This window comes from Diabrotica virgifera, chromosome 1, assembly GCF_917563875.1.
Source record: "Diabrotica virgifera virgifera chromosome 1, PGI_DIABVI_V3a".
NCBI classification, from domain to species: domain Eukaryota; kingdom Metazoa; phylum Arthropoda; class Insecta; order Coleoptera; family Chrysomelidae; genus Diabrotica; species Diabrotica virgifera.
In genome coordinates, this window is record NC_065443.1 from 112,815,027 (window position 1) to 112,841,432 (window position 26,406).

Sequence of the window (26,406 nt, forward strand, 5' to 3'; positions counted from 1 at the left end):
GTTGCTATAACAAAACGTATATGCCACAAGCCGAACGTGACAAAATCATGTTGGCCAGCGCTAAGAAGAACCTCCTCGCCATGGCCTTCTTCGGACTAACAGAGTACCAGAAGATTTCCCAATATATCTTCGAAGAAACCTTCAATCTCAGATTCGCAATTCCTTTCGAACAAAACAACGCGACGGTCTCCAGCTACACCCTAACAACTCTAACGTCAGCTCAGTCCGAGAAGATTAAGAAGTTGAACAATTTGGACTTGGAGCTGTACAGTTTCGCTAAGAAAATTTTATTCGAGCGGTTCGAGAGGTTAAAAAGTCGCGATGCGGACTTCAAGGGCCGGTTCAAGAATCTGGGAGTGTTGAACGTGAAGCAAGGGCCTACCGAATTCGATTGGGATAAATTGGAGGATCCTACGGATTCTCCTTAAGTCTAAGGGCAGCTCAAATAAAGTCTGATATTAGAAGTGCCATGATTCCCCGTTTTTCTATGAAAAATAATTGTAAGGGTTGTACAGTGTGAACGGAAGACGCATTTTGGTTAGATGCGTAGCCGTTAGATGGAGGTAGTCTTAGGTTTCTGAGTTTCGAAACGATTTTTTTAACAAACATCAGCTTATTTTGTCTTCCCTACTATCTAAGTATTTTTAACTTATTTATTACATTGATTTGAATATTACAACACTAAATATATAAAACTTATGGGGACTTTAATCAGGAAAAAGGCAATTTTTAAATATTTTTAAAGAAAAAAGTATTATATTTATATTTATAATTTTTTTATAAATTGTTAAGAAGGTTTCGAGGTATACAAAAAAAAATTGCAGTTTTAGTTGTTTTTCATCACTGCAGAGGGCGTCTTCCAAAAGATACATTTTAATTTGGGAGACATTTTTCTGCCTTCCTGTAACAGTTTTTTTAATACCAACGGTATTCAATTTGTGAGACTTAAAACTGATAAATAAACCTTTAAAAAGTTTTTTATATATTTTTTATGGCCTTTACACGCAATTTTATAAAGAGTTCGAAAAACGTCTTGTTGTGAGGGTGAATTTACTCCTGTACTATTTTTTTACTTTTATGTTTATTTAGTAGTACTTAGTTAAAAAAATTTTGGTTTACTGAGATTGGTGTAGCAGATTCTGAGAAAAACGTCGTCTCCCAGTGTTGAAAAATGTGATTCCTAAAAAAACGCGTTTAAAGTATTTTTACTGTAATTTTATCGAATAAAATGGTCATATTTATTTTTTCCTCTAATTAGCGATTTCTGGAGCATATTGGCTGCACTCACTGTCCACACGTGCTCGCTTTATACGTTTTAGAGAACTGAACTGTCAAGTTGCAGCTGCACAGGTCAGTCATCGCGCGCGTTGTTGTACACAAACGCGTTTTAGCACAGGTAGGTACCGTAATAAATACAGCTATAACTTCGTTTCTATTTCTAAATTCTTAATACAATTTTAGGATAATATTTCTATGATACTAAGAAATGTTTTTACGTAAAAAAAACCAAAAATCGATTTTTTTTATGTAGAAAGTAAAAGTCCCTTTAATATTCTTAAGAATTAACCTAAAAATATGTTTTTTTCATGAGACTACCTCCACTAGTAAGTGTTAGAAAGTGTGCATTATATCAGAATACGATTTTAAATTAACGTTGAAGGCATTTTGTGTTAAATATAACTTGTTTATTATAAGAAGACGCTGACGTTGTTTCACGAACCTATGATAATTTCCAAATGAAATTTGTCTGTATGTATGTCCTATGGGAAATTGTAAAAGGGCCATTTTAATACATTGAATTTATATAGTTGCTCCATTATATCTTTACACAAACGTCATGATTCATTTGCAAACACGTTAAATCAAGACATTAAGTGAAACGTAGGTCCAATTGATATTCTTGTTCTCATGATCATTTTTCAGTGCGTCATTAATTATGACGTCATATACTGTATTGGCTGTGTCGAGACTTATTTCATGTAATTATTGACGAATCTGACAGATGCCACAATCGTACTTAGCCATAGGTGAAAAGCTTGTGGAATTAGTAATTTAGTAGATTTGATTTTTACACAATATGTTAACATGTAGGTATTTTTTATAAAGGGGAATATAATTAAAAAGTAAACAATATTGTTAATTAAATTTATAAATATGGAAACATTAAAAAATGACACAAAACTATCCATAAACTGTGTTTTTATCTTCTTCTCTAGGTGCTGTCTCCGCTTCAAAAGTTAGCAATCATCAGAGAGATCTTTATTTCTGAAACAGCGGCTCTAAATAATTCATTGTTATTACATCCAAACCAGTTCCTAAGATTCTTCAGCCATGAGTTACGTCTCCTTACTATGGATCTTTTTCTTGCATAATGATCTGGAGTATTAGATATACATCTCTCATCACATGTCCCATATATCTCAGTTTTCTTCTTATTTGTTAGTTTTCGTTCCTTATGCGTAAGTCTCATTACCTCCACGTTGGCTATTCTATCTACTCATGAGATATTTAGCACTCTTCGGTACATCTCGAATGTCTCTAGTCTCCTCACGTCAATGACTAACTTTTAACGAACTAAATTTGAAACCAAAACACAAAATAATGCACAAAGACGTTGTGAAACACAAGTGAAGTCGAATTCGAAATTTCAAAATGACAGGTACACAAAATACTGACCTGAATAATAACCGTCACTTGACTCTTTGACACTTCTAAAAAATGGCCAAAATGGACGAAGTTTTCGTCAAATGTTCGTAATACGTGTATTTGATTGGCTAGAAAAAACGCGCATTCTAAATATCAACGAATCAAACGTAGGTTAGGAATAGACATCTTATGTATATAACCATTGTAATGCTGCATTATTTTTGTGTTTAATCACGGAGCTACCGCTTTTTCCGTCTCATCTAACTTAATGCATTAGAGAGAAATCGAAAAACTGTGACGCACTGAAAAATGATCATGAGAACAAGAATATGTATTGTCAATGCAATAATTAGGAAATGGTTATTATCGGTGGACGTATTTTATAAAGTTGTATTGTACATTTCTATTTAACTATGATTTTATTAACATTTCAACGTCCACATCGGACGTCGTTGTCAAAATACAAAATATTAATAAATTAACAAAAATATTGTTGCTTAGTAAAAAATTCTTCTAATAATTTAATTTAATCTGACTGATTTATATCGGCAATTCAGACATATATTATACATTTTAAAGTAGAAGACTTTAAAATTATATTGCCAATATTTATGAGTTGCGTTTTTATTTCCCATTTAGAATAGTTAATTACACAAATGCCACAAAGAAATAGCTTCTGAACAACATTGTACAGTGTGTCCACGGATGGGGTGCCCAAGAGGAAAAACTTTCTTATTTTCAGTTTAAGCGAAAATGGTCATTCTTGATAAAAATTTTTGCTTGTCCTAAAACCTCATACAACGAAATAAAATTCAAGTTTTTCAAAACCTGCTTAATTTTGTAGCCAATTTTATGCAAATCCCTATAAATTTTTGCACCAAATTCAAAATCATAACAATAATCTAGTGTTGTTAAGCTACAATGTAGCTTAGTAACTGTCAACTCCGATAAATAATTTGCGAATTGTCATTCTTTTTCGACAAGAAAATGTTAAGCATCCAATCATAATTTTTTTTTTGAACACTAAGCATTGTCGAAAAGAATGACAATTCACAAATTATTTATCGGAGTTGACAGTTACTAAGCTAGGTATATTGTAGCTTAGGCAACATTGTAGCTTAGCAACACTAGTTTATTGTTACGATTTGGAACTTAGTGCAAAAATGTATAGTAAATTTACATAAAATAGGCTACAAAATTAAGCAGGTTTTGAAAAACTTGAATTTGATTTCGTTTTATGGGGTTTTAGAATAAGCAAAACTTTTATCAAGAATGACATTTTTCGCTAAAATTCAAAACAAGAAAGTTTTTCCTCTTGGGCACCCAATCCGTGGACAACTGTATAATATATTTAACACAATATAGCTTTATAAAATAAACAACAATATAAGTTGTCACAAATTCCAATAAACACAACAAATGCTCTAATGTCACTGTCACTGAAAATGATAAACGTCAAAATTCATAATAAACAAGGTAGGTATTAAAGACATGCCGTATTGTTTATCCTTGTTTAACTTATTGAGGTTTCTACTGACAAGCGGTTTAATTGTGCGATAGTAGTTCCTGTGAATAAAAAAGAGACCTAGTATAAAAAGTAATTCGTGAATAATTACATGCACGTGCAAAGATAGAATGGAAGAACTATAGCTAAATTTACTTCATTTGGATGGTGCTTAATATTGTCAGTTGTAGATTGAAAAATTTCTTTGAATGTATCTCTAGGCATCTCCGTAAACAAAGCAAAGCGGAGAACTATTGTTAGTCAATGTTTTGTCAGTTTTTTGCTAATAGAAAAATAATCTATGTAATTTTCTCTTAAAACGATTTTTATCAAAATCTACACATTCACATAATGCTAGTTGTGACGTCATTGTCTACTTAAAGTAAATAGAGTATAAATATATTTATATACGGCATTTGTCAAACTTGGTGAACCAACGACGTAAAATTTACGAAGTAAAGTGCATTAAATGCTTGGCAAGATTTTGAAAAGACAAAATAGTGGCTCACTAGGTTTATAGTTTGCTGAAAAACTTAAATAAATTATATTTATATGTGAGATATATTTATGAGATGTTAGAATAACAGTAAAGAGCATGTTTTCCGTTAAGTAAATGTGTCAGCTATGTAAGCAATTTATACATAGTATGTAAAGGATACTTTAAGGGATTTTAAACATCCCTTATAACTGGAAATAATCCTTACTGTTTTTACTGGTGATTTTCCTATTGTTGTTTTCGACTTGCACACCTATTTCTTTTACGAAAATAATATGTTCATATCACTTGATGTGTTAGAATTTTTAACATATTATCCACTAAAGAAAGTGAGATGTTTTTTTTCGTGGTGAATTTGAATTATTCTTCTTTACTGTTAATGTGTATCAGAAATTTATTTACTGCTTCTGGTCCGTGAGGCCAAATGGAGAACACACATCATCTACATATCTCCACCATACTGGGGGTTGTTGGTGAAGTTTATGCACATTGTTTTGTTCGAATTCATCGATGAAAATGTCTGCTAATAATGGAGAGAAGCATAAGCCCATGGCTTGTAGTGGGGTGAGAGTGTTCTTCTTTGGTAGTCTGTCAGGTTTTCCTTGAATTTAATGTCATAAACATTTCCTGAATACAGGTCATAAATTTAATCACATATTCTGGGACCAAAAATAGTTCGATAAGACCTAACTTATCTTAGTACAAATGTGCACATAAAAAAAGTTACAACCTTTTGAAGTTACAAAATGAAAACTATTAGACTTTTTATTGAAAATGGACATGTGGCATTCTTATGGCAGTAGCATCTTAAGAAAAAATAATAGTAAAATTTGGACACCCCATAAAAATTTTATGGGGGTTTTGTTCCTTTAAACCCCCCCAAACTTTTGTGTACGTTCCAATTAAATTATTATTGTAATACCGTTAGTTAAACACTGTGTTTTTAAAATTTTTTTGCCCCTAGTACTTTTTCGAAAAGTCAGTTTTTATCGAGATATTTTGAATATTTGTCAAATCGACCACATATTTGTATATGGTTAAGTACGATTATGGAGACTTGGTAATAATATGAAAATTTATGTATGATTTACATTTTTAGGTATATTTTGAACCGTATATTAAAAAAGCTACATCTCGATACAAGGTGCCTTCTCGAAAAAATACAAAGAGGCAAAAAAGTTTTATAAACACTGTGTTTAACTAATGGTACCACAATAATAATTTAATTGAGACGTACACAAAAGTTTGGGGGGGGGGGGCTTAAGGGAACAAAACCCCCATAAAATTTTTATGGGGTGCACAAATGTCACTATAATTTTTCTTTAAGATGTTCCTGCCATAAGAATGCCACATGTCCATTTTCAATAAAAAATCTCTAATAGTTTTCGATATATTCGAAAAAATCGATTTTCATTTTGTAACTTCAAAGGGCTGTAACTTTTTTTATGTGCATATTTGTACTAAGGTAAGTTAGGTTCATTCGAACTATTTTTGGTCCCAGAATATGCGATTTAATTTATGACCTGTATTTTTGTTTCACCCTGTATAATGTGTTTTCTAGCGATTTGGTTGGATCTTTTTTTAGTTGTGTGTAAGGTCCATTTGCGACCGATTCTTGGATTTTCTCCTATTATAGACTCTTTTAAGAGATTTGATAGCTTTGAGTTCCTTTTTACTAACGTTTGATTTTGTGCTTTTCTTCAGTTCACTTTTACACAGTACTCTATTCCTCTGTTTCGTTTGTTGGTAGTTCTTCACAGACTTTTTCAACCGCACTAATTATGTCTAGTTTGTGAACGTTACAGCATAATTTCGACCAGTGGTTCTCAACCTTTTTGAGTCAAGTACCACCAAATTATTTTTGGTACCACTTAACTGAAATACCTACCTCGTAACTAGGTAATCTAAGCAACTCTAATTTATATGCTGGAATTTTAAAGAATAGATAAAAAATTCAACAAGAGTAAAAAGTTCAACAAACCAATTAGTGAGAAGGTTGTGTTTGGGTATTTCCACATAACTTGTTATTATCTGATTCAGTGTTGCTCAGATATAGTCGAAGATCAGATTCTATATTATTGTTAAGTTCTTAAATATTTAGCATTGCGAAAAATCCATTCTCGCACAGGTGTGTTGTCGAAAAGTGTATAAGTATTTTAAAAGCGCGTTTTGCAAGAGAATGGAAATCAAAATTCTCTTCTCTGTTATTTATTATTGCGGTGCTGATTTTGGCGGTCTTGTCTTTTTGCGTTTTGAGTACCATCGCAATTAATGATATGTACCACCAGTGGTACATGTACCACATGTTGAGAACCGCTGATTTAGACCTTTGAGAGCATCTCACTTAATGGGTGCGTTCGGACGACCATATCGGCTGGCGGTCAGCAGAAATCGGCTGAGTGGTTGTATCCAGCCGTGATAGGGAAAGCTTAGTAAATCTCTCAGCGGCTGGCTTCCAGCGGTGACATCTGACAGCTACTGCTGGCTCAGCTGTCCAGCCGCTGTGGTCGTCCGAACGCACCCAATGAAGAGCACCTTGCTTAATGCAGAAAAATGTGTAGCAAATCCATCAGCAGAATGTATACAATTATACGTAATACATATACAACAAACAATACATAAATACACAAAAAAATCATAATTTGATTATCCTTTCGATTATTATATGGTTATCCTGAAAGTACAAACACCACTTTCAAAACTAGCAGCATAGCTGTTTGCTATTTAATGTACAGTCGGAAAAATGAAAGAATGCCCATGAACGATCACATCAATCACTTATTTTGTATTTGCTGTCCTTTTCTATATATAACAAACGTTTGCTATAAAAAAAGAAGCAAATACAAAATAAGTGATTGATGTGATCGTTCATCGGTATTCTTTCATTTTTCCGACTGTAATTTTTATCACAATCACATTATGGCTTACGACATGCCACAAGAAAACAGTTTAGAACCTTTTTATGTAAGCTATTTTCTTGTTATTCTTAACATCTCATAGTATATGCAATTTTAGACGCGTATTTTAGTATTTGTAATCCATATGTTTTTAATCTCCGCTATCTTAGCACCTCATAGTAGCATATTTGCATCATCAACAATGTCAAAAAAAGTGATTTGTCCTGTAGCTGAACAGTATTTTTATTATTATGTGTCACCGGAAGGTGACATTATTGCGTTCGCGGGTACAGTGGACAAATTGTCGCCGACAATTTCTAACCTCACTCAATATAAGTAATACTGTTAGTAGATAAATATACAAGGTATATTTACTTTTAATTAATAATAATAACTACTTATTAAATTATACTAGGTAAATATATAACGGGTAGTTCTTTCAAGATGATAGACTCAGTAAAACACAAGTTAAAAATAAAGTAAATATATTAAAGATAATTATATACAGTTTAAAACAAATAAAATAAAATATAATTCCGTCTTCTGCAAAGGAAAAACAATATTAAACTGTATTACAGTTATCCGATTATAATAGCAACATTAAAATAATACGATAAACAGTATATTTATATATAATAAAAATCTCGCTACGTTAAATCAAGATAGCCCTATATTCCGATCCGGAGATTATTCCTCGCTACTACCGCCTACTGCGATAACGATCATGGCAAGACCCACGTCACTACTGTGGCGTCCGCCTAGGCATAGTCCCACCTCACATACGGTGCATCTTTTGCCAAGCCAGCTAATGCTGGTTCAATACGCTAGCAGCAGCTGTTGAGCCATGGTTAGTTCAATTCGCTAGCCACGACTGATTTTATCATTCACCTGGCTCGCCTTAAATATGCTCTTGCTGCCACTACTTCTTCAATTTCTCCCAGCGGCGCTATGCGCCAACACGGATGCTCCTCCGGTCGTCTCTGGTAAAACAGCTCATCGCTTGTGGTGGCATCACATCGGTACAAATATACTTTATTTATCTATTAACGATATTGTTTATTTCATTTTAAAGTGCGCATGCGTTTTGCTGCTAATTTGTCGCCGACAGGCACCCGCGAACGCACTTATAATACCGAAACTACTATTAGAAAAAGTTTAAAAGTCGACTTGTCTGAGTGATTTTGTTTTATCGTAAAAATAAACAACTTGACAGAGGGTAAGGTTCAAACGCTGTGGATCTACGCTGCAGCGCTACGCTGTGGATCCACAAAGTAGTTTCTGATGATTGGCCGTGGGTTCTTGTGTGGAGTGGACGTTCCATCCCAGACGAGCGACTATGGCTGGCCATTGTCGCTCGTCTGGGATGGTACGTTTGATTTGCATGGAAATTTACGGCTAATCATCGGAAAATACTTTGTGGATCCACAGCGTAGCGCTGCAGCGTGGTCAGTCTGTTTTGAACCTAAGACTTTATCTCCTCACTGCATATAAGGTATTGCGATTGCGGAACTAATTTTATTAATTTATTTTTCTCGAATAAGGAAAAGACACCCTTTTTTAACTTATGCATCCTTTTTAACGCAAATTAGTCCTATAAGAGAACATGTACCTTGCTGTCCGTTATTTTAATACGTATTTTATTCAGATCGGTAAGTTATATACATAAGAAATTGTTGTTTTAAAAAGACAAAAACAAATAAAATAGGTTACTTTTTATACTAGATAATTTCATATTTCGGTTGTTATATTAGGCTATAAAAGACACATCGAAATAGTTTCACGTAGGATAATTGAAACACCAGTGAATGTACACTACAAAGAACAAACTATTGCTAAATGAAACATTATTTGTGTTAAATTTAGGTATTAATTATCAATTGGTACAAACTGTCATGAAAATATTTATGATTTTTATCAAAGCTCAACACTGTCATGCTGTCATCGCATTTGAATGTATATAGAAGGCTTTATAATTGTTAAATTGTTACAATTTCAATTCTTCTAATTTATAATGAATTTTAACACTTAATTTATTTAGTTTTTATTTAATTTATTTGCACACATTATTTACAATAATTTATATAACACATTTTACTATAATTTATATACATTTGTAAAACAATATAAAACGGATTTAAGCGCGCACAACTACAATCATAATATCAATCCCTACAAGACTTTATTCTCTATTTATATATTTTATTTCGCTCTGGAACCATCGGAGCCGGCCCTAATCTAGAAATTTCCAGTCCAGTTAGAATAATTGTGAAGTCCGCTCATCGTATAAATCTGTACCTGGAACGCGTAGAGCCTTCTTCAATGAACTCGTATTTTTCTCGTCTATCACTGGTTCTCGGATCCACACACTATATTTTTTAATATATAACAGGGGTCTCATGTAACCGACAAGACAAATCCCAAAGCTGATGACTGAGTCTCAATAGATCGCAGTGTGGAAACTGCTCTACCAGATACCGAAGAAATATTCTTCTTGAGAATATCTCTAAATTGAAGCACAACTTTCACTTACTGGCTTCTACAATCCAATATATCACTGCACGCCTCTCAAAACACTATCGGGCGTGACTCAAAAAAGTATACTCTAGCTAGAGGTTGACTAACAAACATGGTCCGCTCTTCTCAAAGCCGACCCTGAAATTGAAGTTGCTTCTCAATAAAGGTTCCTCCCGGGATTATACCCCATCAAATCAAACGACAATCGTTTATGTAATAACAAACTCGATATACTGGACAAATTTTTAGAATAGATGTACAAGAGGTTGTCAGCAGCGTTGCATTAATTCGTCCTTAAATCCGTAGAATTGAGCGATGCATAGTTGCCACATTTAAAACTAAGCTTTTAATCCAATATTAAAGTTACATAATAGATTCTTGACAGTTTGTTCCAATTGTTTTATTGTAAGTTTATTAAAATATTTAACATTACCAAAGATTTAGTAAATAACGTTAATTTTATTGTGCAATTATCCCAACAAATCGTTTTGAAACATTCTAAATACGGTAGGTATCTGTAGTATTAAAACAATTTGTTTATGCATGTCTTTATATTTATTTGATATTATGTACCTACACTGGGACCATCACATCAGAGAAGAGTTTGCAAGTGCTTTGTTGGGATATTATTCAAATTAGGTATAAGTTTGATATATTATTAATTTTTTATATCTTTCAAGTTTTCACTGCCTTGGAATTCAGCAAGACTCATAGGGCACTATTAACATGACATGACTCCTCCATATTGTTTTGACGTTATGATTTTCACTGAATTATCATACAGGGTGGGGCATTAGTGTGACAAAGTCCAATTACTCGTTTGTCGTAAGAGATACGAAAAAAAATATTTAGGTAAAAGTTGGGGTACATATGGGACCATAATTTACAAATATTTTCCAATATACAGGGCCACCCGTATTGACGGGGTGCACAAACTTATGTTTTTTTAAATGGAACACCCTGTATATTTTTACATTTTTAGATTCTCCTCGATGTCTTATTTCATAAAATATGGGGTTTTGTAATATTATACGAGGTAGTTTAAAAGGTAATTTTTTTTTTGTTAATTTCGTAGCAATATTCAAACCCGGTAGAATTGAAGGGATTTAACATTAAAATTTCTATTTATGTTCAAACAAATTTTAATACAATCTACTATTGTTAAATATTATTAATATAGCGAAATGTTTAGCTTGGGAGCAGTCGCGCTCACTTCTGTCACGTAAGTAGTCAAGCGTAGAGAAAAAATCTCACAATACAAATTTAAATACGAATTTAAAACAAATTTCTATTTTATAATATTTTTATTTACTTGTCATGTTAAAAATATCTATTTCTAACAATTTGAAAGCTAATTGGTTCTCACCAAAGCCATAAATTCCACAAAAAAAAATTAAAAAAATGTTGCAAAATTTTTCATTAAGTTATCACGGAAAAGGATAAAATGTGAGATTTTTTCTAACGGCGCGACTGCTCCCGGGTTAATTTTAGTATACAGCGTTGGTCGAAACTCGAATGAGTATTTTCTGAGTTTTCTTAAATGGAACACCGTGTATTTTAGTATTGTAATGAAATGAGTTATTCGTGATTTTTAAAGTCAAACATTAATTGCAACAAAAATTACGTGAAATGTTATTAAGTGGCCGTGAAAATATTCAGTCATAAATCATTTTTCGAGAAAAAATACATATTAATCTATACTGATCATTTATATATCAATATTGGTTGATCTATCAAAATACCTACGTAGTTAAGCGTGTTGGTGCGTAAAATATTAATAAAAACACAATATTCTACCTAGTTGGCTATGACACTAAACTTGCTTAAACATTTGACATTATACTATTTTTATAGTTTTAGTAGCTTTGTTTGTTACTATTACTAATATGAACTTTTCTAATGAGGAACTAATGAATATCTTTTTTCTGCTAGGAGAGTATAACAAGAATGTGCTACTAGGAATAATAAAAATTTACCGTCAGCAATTCCTTGATCGATGACAACCAAGAAGGGAAGGTTTTGAAAGTTTACTAGAACAGTTTCAACGGACTGGATACTAAGATTACGAGAAATCTGATCGAACAAAAACTATTGTAAATGAGTAAAATTGTAAATGAGTAAAATGGATTAAATGTAATCCTTAGTGTCACTGAGGATCTGCATATTAGTACGACCGTTCTCATAATCTAAGTGACAGGTATGTTGAAGTTGAAATCGTTTTAGTAAACTTTCAAAAGTAGTTTATCTTCTTGGTTGTCGTCTATCAGATAATTGCTGATAATAAATTCTTATTGCTAAAGTAGAAGCCATAGTTAGAATACAGTGCAGGTAGCATAGGGCAATTTATTTCTTACCGGAGAACGGCCGACCACGTTGCCGGTTTTCCATTAGGACGGGATTTAAGAATCATAGCACTGGAATATACGCGTACACAACAATTGCCTATGGTTGTATACACGCACCTACCACTGTGCCAACATGAGCGGCATCCATGCGCGCCGTAAGACTAACACTGCATTCTAACTCTGGCTTTTACTATAGTAGCAAATTTTTGTTATACTATCCTAGCACAAAAACCACATTAATAAGTTCCTTATTAGAAAAATTCATATTAGTAATGGTAACAACGCAACTGGAACTATAAAAATAGTATAATGTCGAATGTTTAAGCAAATTTAGTGTCATAGCCAACTAGGTAGAATATTATATGTTTTTTATAATATTTTACGCACCAGCAAGCTTAACTACGTAGGTATTTTGATATCATAACCAATATTGATAAAGGATCAGTCTAGATTAATATGTATTTTTTTTTGGAAAAATATTTTAGATTTAATATTTTCATGGCCACCTAATAAAATTTCACGTAATTTTTGTTGCAATTAATGTTTGGCTTAAAGAATCACGAATAACTCACAAATTAAAGCACTTAGGTATAGGGAATGCTTAAGAAATAAAAAAGTACCCTACAATATCATTCCATTACAATACTAAAATACAGGGTGTTCCATTTAAGAAAACTCAGAAAATACTCATTCCAAGTTTCGACCAACCCTGTATACTAAAATTAAACATTTCGCTATAGTAATACTGTTTAACAATAGTAGATTATATTAAAATTTGTTTGCACATAAATAGAAATTTTGATGTTAAATTACTACAATTCTACAGGGTGTGAATGTTGCTACATTAACAAAAAAACGTAATTATCTTTTAAACTACCTCATATAATATTACGAAAACCCAATATTTTATGAAAGAAGACATCGAGGTGAATCTAAAAATGTAAAAATATACAGGGTGTTCCATGTTCCATTTAAAAAAAGTTTGTGTCACTCTGTCAATACGGATGGCCCTGTATATTTGAAAATATTTTTAAATTATGGTTCTGTCTGTGTCCCAACTTCTATCTAAATCATTTTTTCTTCGTATCTCTTACGGCAAACGAGTAATTGGATTTTGTCCCACTAATGCCCCACCCTGTATATAATGTTGTTAATTTACTCCATGTGTCTTGCTGTACTAAAAAACTGGATTTGAATTATTTAATGATTAACAAGTGCTCAAACTACTAAAACAATAAGAGTCTCCATTATTTCAATAGATTCTTCATTTTTAAACAAAAACTTTAATTTTACCTGGCGCGGCCCGAATAATTTTATTAATTGCTGTCTCTTTTTATATTTTCTATCTCTTTCTTCCTGGGTATTTGGCAGTTCATCCAGAAGTGTCAACCTTTAACTTTTTCCTATTTCTGTTAAATACATTTCATCCTCTGTTCCTTAAATATATGATGTACTTTGGTTGTGTTTTTAAATTTTGTTTAATTTATTTATATTAACCTCAAGATTGGCGTCAAATGTCATTTCCTAACTGTTAGTGTACGTTCATAACGGAGACCATCGCATCGTATCCTCGCCTAGATCCTAGCATCGTATCCTAGCCTAGATCATAGCATCGTATCCTAGCCTAGATCATAGCATCGTACTCTTCATGTTCGTGAATTCTCGCATTTATGCATTTAGGTCAGGATATGATTGCGATGGTCTCCGTTATGAACGTACACTTAGAAACCAAGATTGATGCTATGTTCTTATATTGTTTTAAAATAATTACAATATCAAGTCATAAAATAGTTTTTGATGATTTAGATAACGTTTTAGCACTAACTCTATAGTGGCAGCTTGAAAACTATTAATTACAGTAATGTAATAATATTTAGTATTTTTTTTTTACTTTTTTGTACTAAGCATAATTATGTGATTAATGCTATTTATGTATACATTTTTATCACAATTTTATTATTATTTTAACTACTTAATTATCTAATTGGCGTATTGAATGAAGTGTTGTTGCTCACGATTAATTTTAATTAATGTTAACGATACTTTCCAGCAGATGTCTCTTGTGAAATGTAAGTTACACTTAAACTATTGGTTATATCCTCGTAAATCCATCGTACGTCTTCAATTTGATGTCATTTTCGTACAGCACTTTTGTGGCTTGGTTCCCTTGTGTAAAACAACTCGAGTGAATTCAAAGTTAACAAACATTTATTTTCCATTATTGAGTTACATAATAAGGCGTATAATCTAAAAAATGTTAATATGAAATTACTGGGATTTAATAATTTGTTCGATTTCAAAATCTGGAAGTCCCATGAATTCAAGAAAAGAGTTGTTTTAAAAAAAATCCACTTTTGTGGCTTGGTTCCCTTTTACAAAATAACTTAAGTCAATTTGCATAAAGGAACCAACCCACATGGATCTCTTCTGCAGAACGCTGTCATGCTGCAACGATAATTTTGGTTGGTTCTTTCGCTCATAGAGGACGGTATATATCGTATGTGGCTTGGTTCTTTTCTGCACAATTATCTACGGAGTATTTTACAACCTATGAGACTATTAATAGGAAAAATACATATTTGTGGTTTGGTTCTTTTCTGCAGAATCCCATCCAATTATATTACAGTCTACAACAAGCCCAAATGTATTTTATAAGTTTCCATGAAATAAAAATAATTAAAATTACTGATTAACTCTTTGAAAGAAATAAATAATAGGTTTGTTCTAGCATCAGTTTCAAACGGTTTGAAACCATCAGCGAATAGTGGACCAGCGCGAGTAGAGGGGATCGCAGCACTGGTGACTGTATTATGTTCTCTCACTGACCAACTGGTTGATGACGGTTTCTGACTAGTTTGACTGTTTGCTAGAACAAACATATTGTCATTTAAATGAAACAGGTACAAATATGACAAAACTAATAGATCACGGTAAAAACAAATAAAAACTTGTGGCTAACGGACCTGCTTCCAAGCCATCTCTCTCTCACACACACATACGATTATTTTTTTCCTTTGTAGTAATATGTTCACATATATGAATTCCCGTATAGATTTCGGATTATTTCCTTTAGTTAACGAAATTTTAAGCGGTTGGATGTAAATTGACGACGTGCAATGGACTTGAGAGGAAATAATATATAGTAATTTTCAGATTAGCTTATTCGAAAAATAAATATCACCTTTTACACTTTGGAATATTTGTATCCTTTCTTAAATCACATGTAGCATCGTTGTACAATAAGCGCCACGCTAGTAGACACACGGGTACCTAATTGCTGGGCTTGGGCAAATCCGGTCCGTTCTCACCTGTGACTTTCATGTCTGTCATGTCGTGTGACTCTTATGAAACTATTCAAAATAATTGTTTTTCCATACAAAAAATACATTAATTATTAATAGTGTTGTTACTCTGCTTTAAAATAAGTTTATTCAAACACCAATAATATTACAATACTTTATAGCTTTTACAACTTTAACAGCATGACAACTATAAACTTCAAATACACCTGTTCTATAAACTGTCAACTTTCTATGTTTATATTGATTTCCATACATTTTCTGACGTTCTAGACGTCACGAGCCATAAAAGTAAACAGTACAACAAGTGAAAGATCCAGGACTGTATTAGCTCAATGTACCCGTGTGTCTACTAACGTGGCGGTTACTGTATATTCGTCCGTCAAAAACCCCAACCGTAGTGAAAAATAAAAGCTTTTTTCAAAATCTCCAAGTCATATGCCACTTATTATCTAGCTGGAAGTACACATTAGCTACATAACCATTTATTTTACTATAGAAATGCAATAAAGTAGTGTAATAGAAACAACGAACGAACAAAACCTACCAGTAAGTTTAGTATACAATTTTAATGTTCCAAACTAAATAAAAACTTTAAATAGCAATACATACACAAAAAAAAAACAATTTGTCAGTTACTGCTCTACCGTCAAATATATGAGAAATATTGCACCATAATTTGTGCGATGTCATTCCGTCATTTTTTATAGGTTAATATCCACTACTTGATGTTAAATAAATCATGTTGTATATGTTGGTACAACCAACATAATACCTTTCTCATACGAAGACATACGTCTAGAAATACTTATTTAAAATAAGTGCTCTATCTCTCTGTTTGTGTGTCCAACGCCGTTCCTCCGTCTCTCTTTTCATCTATTGTGTTCAAATTTCTACAGTTTGCATGGCTTCCTCAGCTAGGCCCAAGTTCTAAAAGCGCTGTCAACCCAATAACTCTTTTAATTTAGTGAAGATATTGTAAATCAGTATACCAGTTTCAAGTAGTAAAATAAATGAGTCCTTCACGGGTTAATATTTCTATGATTATTACACGTTCAGTGAAGTTAAAAATGTCGCGTAGTACCTTTGAGCATTAAATGGATCAATAATATTTTTCCCCTTTTTCTGGTCTAAAATACGTTTGCCATAGATTTTATTACGACACGTAGTGTTTTTTACTGTTGGATAATGAAACAACCCTTTCAATTTCATTTTCTGGCCCTCCCTCTTAAAATAAATCCAACCGGATTTACTTTTCTTATATTTTGCTTTAGAAGAAGGTAACAGTAGAGCCCTTAGAATATAAAATAAACTTTAAATCTTAAACAATAAGCTTTAAAGCTTAACTTAAATATTCTAAGGTAGAGCTTATTAACCTCTTAAAAAAAGACGGTGTGACATTGAAATGAATTACTTTCTACTTTAATAATTATATAGAGATAACACTCAAAATATCAATACAATCACAAATACCATTTACCATAGACTTACCTTAGCTTTATTCCGAAGACATTTAATATAAACATAATTCTCCGTTCAGAGTAGCAATACTTACTGATAAATGTGACTAAAATAACGCAAACATTATAGATAGTTCCCACTTTAAAATTTAGATTATACAGAATAAAATAAACTAAAAATGGGAGACAAACAATATGTTACATATGTATATATGTTTTTGATGTGCGACAAGAAAAAATATTTCTTATAAATAACTTTTATGGCAAATAATATGTTAAATAACTGATTATACAGGGTCTAACAAAAAGGCAGGTCATAAATTAAATCACATATTCTGCGACCAAAAATAGTTCTATTGAACCTAACTTACCATAGTACAAATGTGCACATAAAAAAGTTACGACCCTTTGAAGTTACAAAATGAAAATCTGGTTTTTCCAATATATCGAAAACTATTAGATTTTTTATTGAAAATGAACACGTGACATTCTTATGGCAGGAACATCTTAAAAAATAAAAGTGAAATTTGTGCACCTCATAAAAAATGTACGAGGGTTTTGTTCCCTTAAACTCCCCCAAACTTTACTATCCCAAATTGTGGTACCATTAGTTAAACACAATGCTTTTAAAACTTGTTTGTCTCTTAGTACTTTTTCGATAAGCCAGTTTTTATCGAGAAACATTTTTTAAATCCACCACATATTTGTAAATGGTTAAGTAAGATTATAGAGAATCTGGTTGTAATATGAAAATTTATTTATAATTTACATTTTTTAGGTATATTTTGAAACATATTAAAAAAGAAGCCACATCTCGAAAAAGCTGGCTTATCGAAAAAATACTTTTTTAGGCAAAAAGTTTTAAAAACATTTTGTTTGATTAATGGTACCACAATAATAATTTAATTGGAACGTACACAAACATTTACGGGGTTTAAGGGAACAAAACCCCCCAAAAATTGTTATGGGGTGCACAAATTTCACTGTAATTTTTTTTTTAGATGTTCCTGTCATAAGAATGCCACGTGTTCATTTTGTAAGTTCAAAGGGCTGTAACTTTTTTTATGTGCACATTTGTACTAAGGTAAGTTATTCAATCAAACTATTTTTCATCTCAGAATATGTGATTTAATTTATGACCTGTCTTTTTGTTACACCCTGTATAATATAAATACATCACAGAAAATATTGTCAGTCGCTTATATAGTACCTAATTTATTTTTTCTAGCATATATTTCGTGATATTCAATATATTACATAATGGGGCAGCTGTTTAATGGTAAATTTTATGCGTAAAGGTTTTGGTAACTAGTTCTAAATTATTTTTTGTAAGATCAACAGATTCCATAAGTGGATACAAGAGTTCAATACTTGTTCACAACTTTGTTATCGATTCTATAGCTTGTTAGTCAAAATCTTATTTACCTTTCGCTGTTGCCAAATTAGGTACTGTACCGACATTATATCCAAACACAGAATAATTTTGTGTATTATGTGTCAGTGGCATCTCGTGTGAGCACTGGGTACTATATTATTTACATTTTTACGAAATGTACATAAAATGCATTTGGATAGGAAATTATTGCCGAATCCCGATTATCAAACATTATTTGATACAGGGTTGATAATAAAAACAAAACTTAGAGTAAGAGACAATCTAATATTTGATTCGCTAATACCCAAAATAGATTTATATATGTACACACTTGTTAGATAATTGCATTTTTACCGTGTTTAGAATTAAAATAATAACATATCTTAAGCATTTTACGTTTATAATTGGTAAAGTGAAAAAACGATAAATCAGTAGAGAAAGAACAGAATAAAAAATTATTTTTATTTCTATTAATATGCTATGTTCCTCTGTCATTTCGCTTTAAACTTAGTTCCAGTTATCCCATAATAGTTTTTTCTGTTTTCCTGTTTGTAATATATAATAATCCTAAGCCTATTATGCTAAAGTCCGTCCCACCTTGACTTTACAGTATAGGGAACATAGGCAATGCAGTCCTTATGAGAATTTTTAGCGCGGTTATGCCGATTTTATCGAAAAGAATTTGTAATCGAACATTAGAGAGATTAAATTAAAACTGTTTTAGAACGGCAATATACAATTTTAGGATTCATATGCGTAATAACTCTAGTATATTTTTTTCCGTCAACGTTTTTTAATACGTGAGTATTTTTCAGTTTTACGGGGGTATATTTAAGTTTCTTGTGGAGGTTGAAACTGTCGTGTTTTTTTAGAGGTCTTTTATTTCTTGATATGAGTTTTCGAGCCAAGATTCTTTGGCTTGCTTAATTTTTCTTTTTACGAGTTTGTCGATATCACAGTATTTGTTAATATTTCTATGTGTCATCCACTCATTTTTTGCCAGTAGGTACTCATTATAGGTGTTTTCAAAGACTCTTACTTCGTCTAAAATCGATTTTTCTATGTTGTACCAATATTCGTTGATGGTTCTATTTATGTTTGGTATATTCGTTATTTTGTGTATTTTTCTATTTATCTGCGTGATATGTGTTCCCGTGTTTGAGGGTTTCTAAAGGGGTCGAGATATATCTTACTAGGCTTAGTTAATTTCTTTAATTTGATTTGTATTTTGGAGCAGAGTAGATTATAATTTGAGTTTATATCAGCGCCGAGGTACGTTTTTACATATTTAATATTGTTTCCAAATCGGTGGTTTACTAAGAAAAAAAACTTTATACTTGTTACTAATAATAATTATTATCAACATCGTTTTGTTACTGTAAGTTGATTCATATACGTCATTTATAAATGGCCTGTTTTTTAATAAAACATAAAACTCACTGCAGTTTTTTTATAGTATTAATGTTTGAAAAAATTCTCAAGGTATGTCCATTTAATTTTCCTGAGACTGATTCCCTTTCTTCGAAATATCTAGTTTAATAGTAATGCAAACATTGTCACTATCACAGCATTTATTGTTTTCGTTTTTAAAAGAGTGATATATATTGTAGAAAAATGCTTCATCAGGTATATACATGTGTATTTATTTTGCATGAAGAAATATAATAGTTTTTACAAAGTTTTTGTTTTATTATTGAAATCCTCAAAGCCAAAATTCCTGACATAGAGCTATTCGCTCCGTTCGTGACCATGGTGGGGATACACGCAACGATGCCAGCGTCCGTAGCGGCGAAATATGACAATTTTGGCGATTTTTTGTAATATCAGTGTCATTATCAAAAAGGGTAAATAAATGTTGCGTAAGTATTTAATTATGCTAATAACAGCCAAAAAAGTAAGCGTAATTTATACAGGGTGTCCCTGAAAATAGTGCGTTCCTTTAAGGTATGGATATAATACACAATGTAGAACAAAAAAGTCCTATAACATTTTTTTCTAAAGTTAACCGTTTCCAAAAAAAAAATACATTGTTCTCCATATAATCATCATCATTCTCTTTGCCTTATCCCTATGCGGGGTCGGCTTCCCTAATTGCATTTCTCCACAGAATTCTATACCGAGTCATATCAATATTAATCCCCTTTATCAACATGTCCTGCCTAATCGTCTCCCCCCACGTCTTCTTTGGTCTTCCTCTCCTACTCCTTCCAGGAATCTGCACCTCAGCTACTCTTCGTATTGGATGATTGTCTCGACGTTGAACATGACCAAACCATCTCAACCTATGCTCTCTCATTTGGCATCAATTGGTGCCACACAATATACTCATTTTTAATTTTATCCTTTCTTGTCACTCCACTCATCCATCTAAGCATTCTCATTTCGGCCACATGCATTCGTTGTTCTTCTTTCTTTTTCACTGCCCAACATTCAGTTCCGTACATGGCTGTTTTATAGAATTTTCCTTTCAGCTTCATTGGAACTTTTCTGTCACACAACACACCACTCGCTTCCTTCCACTTCATCCATCCAGCCCTAATTCTACTGCATGCATCTCCATCTATTTCTCCATTACTCTGTATTACCGATCCCAGGTACTTAAAACTATTGCTTTTTACAATCAGTTCACCATCCAAAGATACCATTTTATTTGTAGTAACTCCATCTTTAAATGAACATTCCAAATACTCTTAAATTTTAAACCTTTTTCCTCCAGAGCTCGTGTCCACTGTTCCAGTTTTTGTTCTAAGTCTCTTTTACTATTTCCTACTAACACATCATCAGCATACATTAAGCACCATGGAATGTTACCCTGTAGTTTCGCTGTTATCTGGTCCAAAACTAATAAGAATAAAATACGGACTAAGCACCGAGCCTTGGTGCAATCCTACTTTCACATGAAATTTATCAGTCTCTCCCACACCTGTCCTAACACTAGTCGTTACTCCCTCATACATATCCCTCACAATCTTTACATATGCACCAGGGACTCCTTTCTTATTGAGTGCCCACCACAGAATCTCTCGAGGAACTCTATCATATGCTTTCTCAAGATCAATGAATACCATATGAGCGTTTGTTTCTTTACTCCTGTATTTTTCCATCAACTGCCTTATAATGAAAATTGCGTCTGTTGTTGATCTGCCCTGCATAAAGCCAAATTGATTCTCGGATATGTCGGTCTCTTCACGTATCCGTCTATCAATTACTCTCTCCCATATTTTCATGGTGTGGCTAAGGCTACGGCTCCACGGGCGAGAAATTGACGCTAGCAGTAGCCGTAAAACGAACTTAAGGTTCCGCGGAACGGAATAGGAATAGCCGAACTGAACCGACTACGCACAAGTCCTGTAGTCGGTGCAGTTCGGCTATTCCTATTCCGTTCCGCGGAACCTTAAGTTCGTTTTACGGCTACTGCTAGCGTCAATTTCTCGCCCGTGGAGCCGTAGCCTAAGCAGTTTTATAGCCCTGTAGTTTGTACACTGCTGTATATCTCCCTTGTTTTTGTAGACAGGTACTAGTATACTGCTTCTCCATTCGTCTGGCATTTGTCCAACTTCCATAATTCTATTAAATAAACCTGCTAGCCACCTTGTTCCTGTCTCTCCCAATGCTTTCCATACTTCCCAGGAATATCATCTGGTCCTACCGCTTTTCCTTTATTTACTTTTTTGAAGCGCTTGAGCCACTTCCACGTTTGTTATTTTGGTGACCATTGCTGCTACTGTCTCCGTTGACTCCACAGGCTGTCTGTCAAATTCTTCATTTAATAAGCTGTCAAAGTACTTTCTCCATCTCTTTTTGACATCCTTTTCGTGAACTAGTATTTTATTATTTTCATCTCGGATCTGTGATTAAAAATCTTTTGCTTTCTGTTTGGCTATTTATATATCTTCGTTTCGCCTTCCCTGGTATCAAGTTGATCGTATAGGTTTGAATACGCTTCTGCTTTAGCTTTTGCTACTGCTACTTTCGCGACCATATAGTTTTGAAGATCTGTATTGGATCTGGTTTCTTGCCACTTTTTATATAATTTTCCCTTCTCTTTTATTTTTCCTTAAACTTCGTTTGACCACCACCAAGTCTCTTTATTCTCAAACTTTTTTCCTGATGTTTTCCCCAGTATTTCAATAGCAGTATCTCTAATACTACTGGCCATTTTTCTCCAAATTGTAGTAGGGCTTCCTTTCATGTTCCAACATATTTTCTCTACTATTCTTTCCCTAAATGACCTCTTTCTCATCTTTTAGCATCCACCACTTGATTTTTTTGTGGTCCTCTCCGATATTAAAAAATTGTTTTCCATATAAGTGAACTGTTATTTTCATAAAATTAAATAATCTGGCATCACTGTACAAGAACTGTTTGTGACTTTTAACATAATGGAACTCTTTGTTTATTTACTATTTGAGGTGCGATTTTTAGGTTGTTGACGCCAGATATGTAGGTCACCTGCAAAATAATTATTTCTTGTTTTAATGTGTAATAAACGTACTGTAGTTAAAAAAAAATCACAAAAATGTGCTTGAAATGTTGATTTAAAACCATACCACCCCATGTTTGAAAATCAAACAAAACAAGAATTTGTTTGTTTGTTGAGGAGGAAGACAGGGTTTAATGTAAATACTAAAGGCCCATGTCGAAAATGAGGTTTCCCTCGATATTTACATGATTTATTATTATTACTTTACTACCAGCTAAAACTGTAAATTTTTGAATTGTGACTGTCTATCTTTAGATTTTTGTATACATAGTTGCCATATGTATTTCAATTTGCATACCAAAATGTATTTTGGTTTTTTGGCCAAACGGTTGAATTTAGACAAAAATGTAATAAGACTTTTTTGCTCTTCATTTAAGGAACGCAATATTTTCGGGGACACCTGTATAGATCTCCAGTAATGACAAATAGATTAGAGAAAAAATTTAAACTAGGAGGAATAAACTCAAAAAACAGATTCACACCAAATAATGTCACTATAAAGATCCCCAGATTTATCTTTTCTTTTTGTTGATCATGTCGACGGTAATCCAGTAATCAGTATCGGACAACTTATAAGACTAATACAAATTTGCAAATTCGATTTAAAAGTTCGAAAAAATATTAAAGAAATAACTCAGAAATCACAAAAAATGGCCGATAGAATTAATTAACCTAAGAAATTTAAAAGTCAATAGTGTTAAAATTCCATAATTTAGTGGAGTAAACTTGCCTGCGGTTGGACCAATTACAAACAACCATTAAAGCGCGGTAAATTTGAACTACTCCTCCTGGTTTAAAAACTAGAATAGATTTTTCCCTTTTTGTTCCGTTTGGGGCTGAAAAGATATATTGTGATGAATTTTTAGGAACTCGGTTCTTAATACTACATCCATTTTATACATAAATTGGAAAAATATAGTTTAAAATCTTATTATTAATAATTTGCAACTTCACAATATGTATTTATCGTATACTTTTTTTGGCATAGGCTTTTGCCATTCAGCCAGTCACAACTTTTTAAGTTCTTCCTAAAGCAAAGAAAAGAAAGTAATTATCACAATACCTATTTGATTATCAGTAAGGAATACACATGGTTACTCGCTTCTCGTCTAGGGACCCATCAAGACATTAAATTAATACACAAACTAGACTGGGTCACGGAAAGAAGGTTTTAAACAAATGGGGTAAAACAAAGGTTACTAGTTTAACTGTGCTCTCACAAGTTAAGGTTACTTTTTGAAATAAATTCTGTTAAATAGTCATATACGGTTTTATTATTTAATGACAAAAGGTAGCAAATGTTATAGGGAGGAAGGATTTTATGTTTGATTTAAATTTTTTTTAATTTATCGTATGCTTAACTTCAAAATTATCGCCAAAAATGTCAGGTGACGACGCTAGGGTCAGTAATGCACGGAACGAATAAGCATCCTGAATATTATGAATCTTATTAATGTTCTGAATGATGAAGATGATTTACGGCACACTTGAAAATTTTAAGGTAAGGTCCTAGCAACCACAAACAAATATACAATGGAAGAAAGAGCACTCTTTCACAGTAAAGAGGTGAAATTATTTATTTACTAAAGATTATATGGAGTATTTATTTAGATTTGCTTTTGTTTAAGCTATTTTTACTTTAATAAGTTTAATTTTGATTCAACTATATTTAGGATACTTATTAACACACTTTGTACAAATAATTATTGTAGCCATAATTTATAGATTTAAATATAAATTAATTTTTACAATGGATTATGTGACAAATATAGTCACAAATTCGGAACATTCAAAAATGGCCACAATTATGACAAGCTTCACAAAGGACCCCGCAGAAACCTTATGGGAAATGGCTCTCTGTCAAATGCTCTGAAACTTTGGGTTCTGGCAGTCCTTGATGTGTAGAACAAAAGACTCAATGGGCGCATAGCTCCAAAAAATCATGGTGTTAAGCTATAAGCTTCTGTAGTTGTAGGTACAGTGAGGACGTTTGACTTTGAATAAATTCATTTTCTCGAGAATGGGCGACTCTGGCGATAAATTACAAATCAGGTCGATTTTTATTTTTAAACTATAATTTTTTGACATATATCTCATACTAGTGATGTCATCCATCTGGGCGTGATGGTGCAATCGATGATTTTTTTAAATAAGAATAGGGGTCGTGTGATAGCTCATTTGAAAGATTATTCAATTCTCTATTCAATAATATAAACATTAACATAATTATTTATACAGGGTGCCCAAAAAATTTTTTTTATTAAATTAATTGAGACAAAAAGAAGAATGTATATAATTTATTTAATTCGAAATACATTTTACTGTTGTTCGAAAACAGGAAAAAATGTTTATTCGATAAATTAATATTATTTTTCGCTTAAATTCAATATTAAAGCTGCCACCCACCTGCCTCTTAGCAGTTTGAACATTTAATTTAAGCGAAAAGCAATGTTTATTTTTCAAATTAACATGTTTTCTGTTTTCTGACAGCAGTAAAATGTATTTCGAATTAAATAAATTATATACATTCTTCCTTTTGTCTCAATTTAATTAAAAAGAAAAATTTGGGCACCCTGTACAAATAATTATGTTAGTGTTTATATTAGTGAATAGAGAATTAAATAACTTTTCAAATAAGCTATCACACGACCCCTTTCGCTTAAATTAAATGTTCAAACTGCTAAGAGACAGGTGGGTGGTAGCTTTAATATTGAATTTAAGCGAAAAACAATATTTATTTATCAAATAAACATTTTTTCTGGTTTCGGACAACAGTAAAAAGTATTTCGAATTAAATAAATTATATACATTCTTCTTTTTGTCTCAATTAATTTAATCCAAAAAAATTTTTTGGGCACCCTGTATAAATAATTATGTTAATGTTTATATTATTGAATAGATAATTGAATAACCTTTTAAATGAGCTATCACACGACCATTATTCTTATTTAAAAAAATCATGGATTGCGCCATTTGTGGCACACGTGATTTGTAATTTATCTCCAGAGTCACCCATTCTCAAGAAAATGAATTTATTCCAACTCAAACGTCCTTACTGTACCTATAACTTCGGAGGCTTATATCTTAAAACCATGATTTTTTGGAGCTATGCGCCCATTGAGTCTTTTGATTTGATTTACACATCAAGGACTACCAGAACAAAAAGTTTCAGAGCATTTGACAGAGAGCCATTTCCCATAAAGTTTCTGCGGGGTCCTTTCCATTACTTGTGCGATCCATAAGTTGTTCAGATACGGAAAAAAGTTATAGTTAGTATTACCAAATACATTAGAGTCTAATGTATTTCTTATTACTAAATTAATCAATCAAGAAAAACAAAAATCAGAATTTATAAGACTGTTATCAGACCTACAGTAACATACGCAT

General features: G+C 32.4%; 2 protein-coding genes across 4 annotated transcripts in view; one reads left to right on the forward strand and one right to left on the reverse strand.

The window, feature by feature from the left end:
* LOC114331161 (heparan-sulfate 6-O-sulfotransferase 2) overlaps positions 1–20,214 on the forward strand; it is a 63,917-nt gene extending 43,703 nt beyond the window's left edge. For 2 of the 3 annotated variants that reach the window (XM_028280646.2, XM_028280647.2), the window contains exon 5: positions 1–20,214. In XM_028280646.2, coding sequence (XP_028136447.1) covers positions 1–428 — 428 coding nt within the window. In that variant the 3' untranslated portion in view covers positions 429–20,214. The other variant, XR_007700284.1, reaches the window with a different exon arrangement.
* Positions 20,159–26,406, reverse strand: part of LOC114331160 (SPRY domain-containing protein 7) — a 19,723-nt gene continuing 13,475 nt past the window's right edge. Inside the window, exon 4 of the mRNA XM_050659109.1 lies at positions 20,159–26,406. This exon is cut by the window's right edge and continues 3,140 nt beyond it. The gene's annotated coding sequence lies outside the window, so the exon portion shown is untranslated.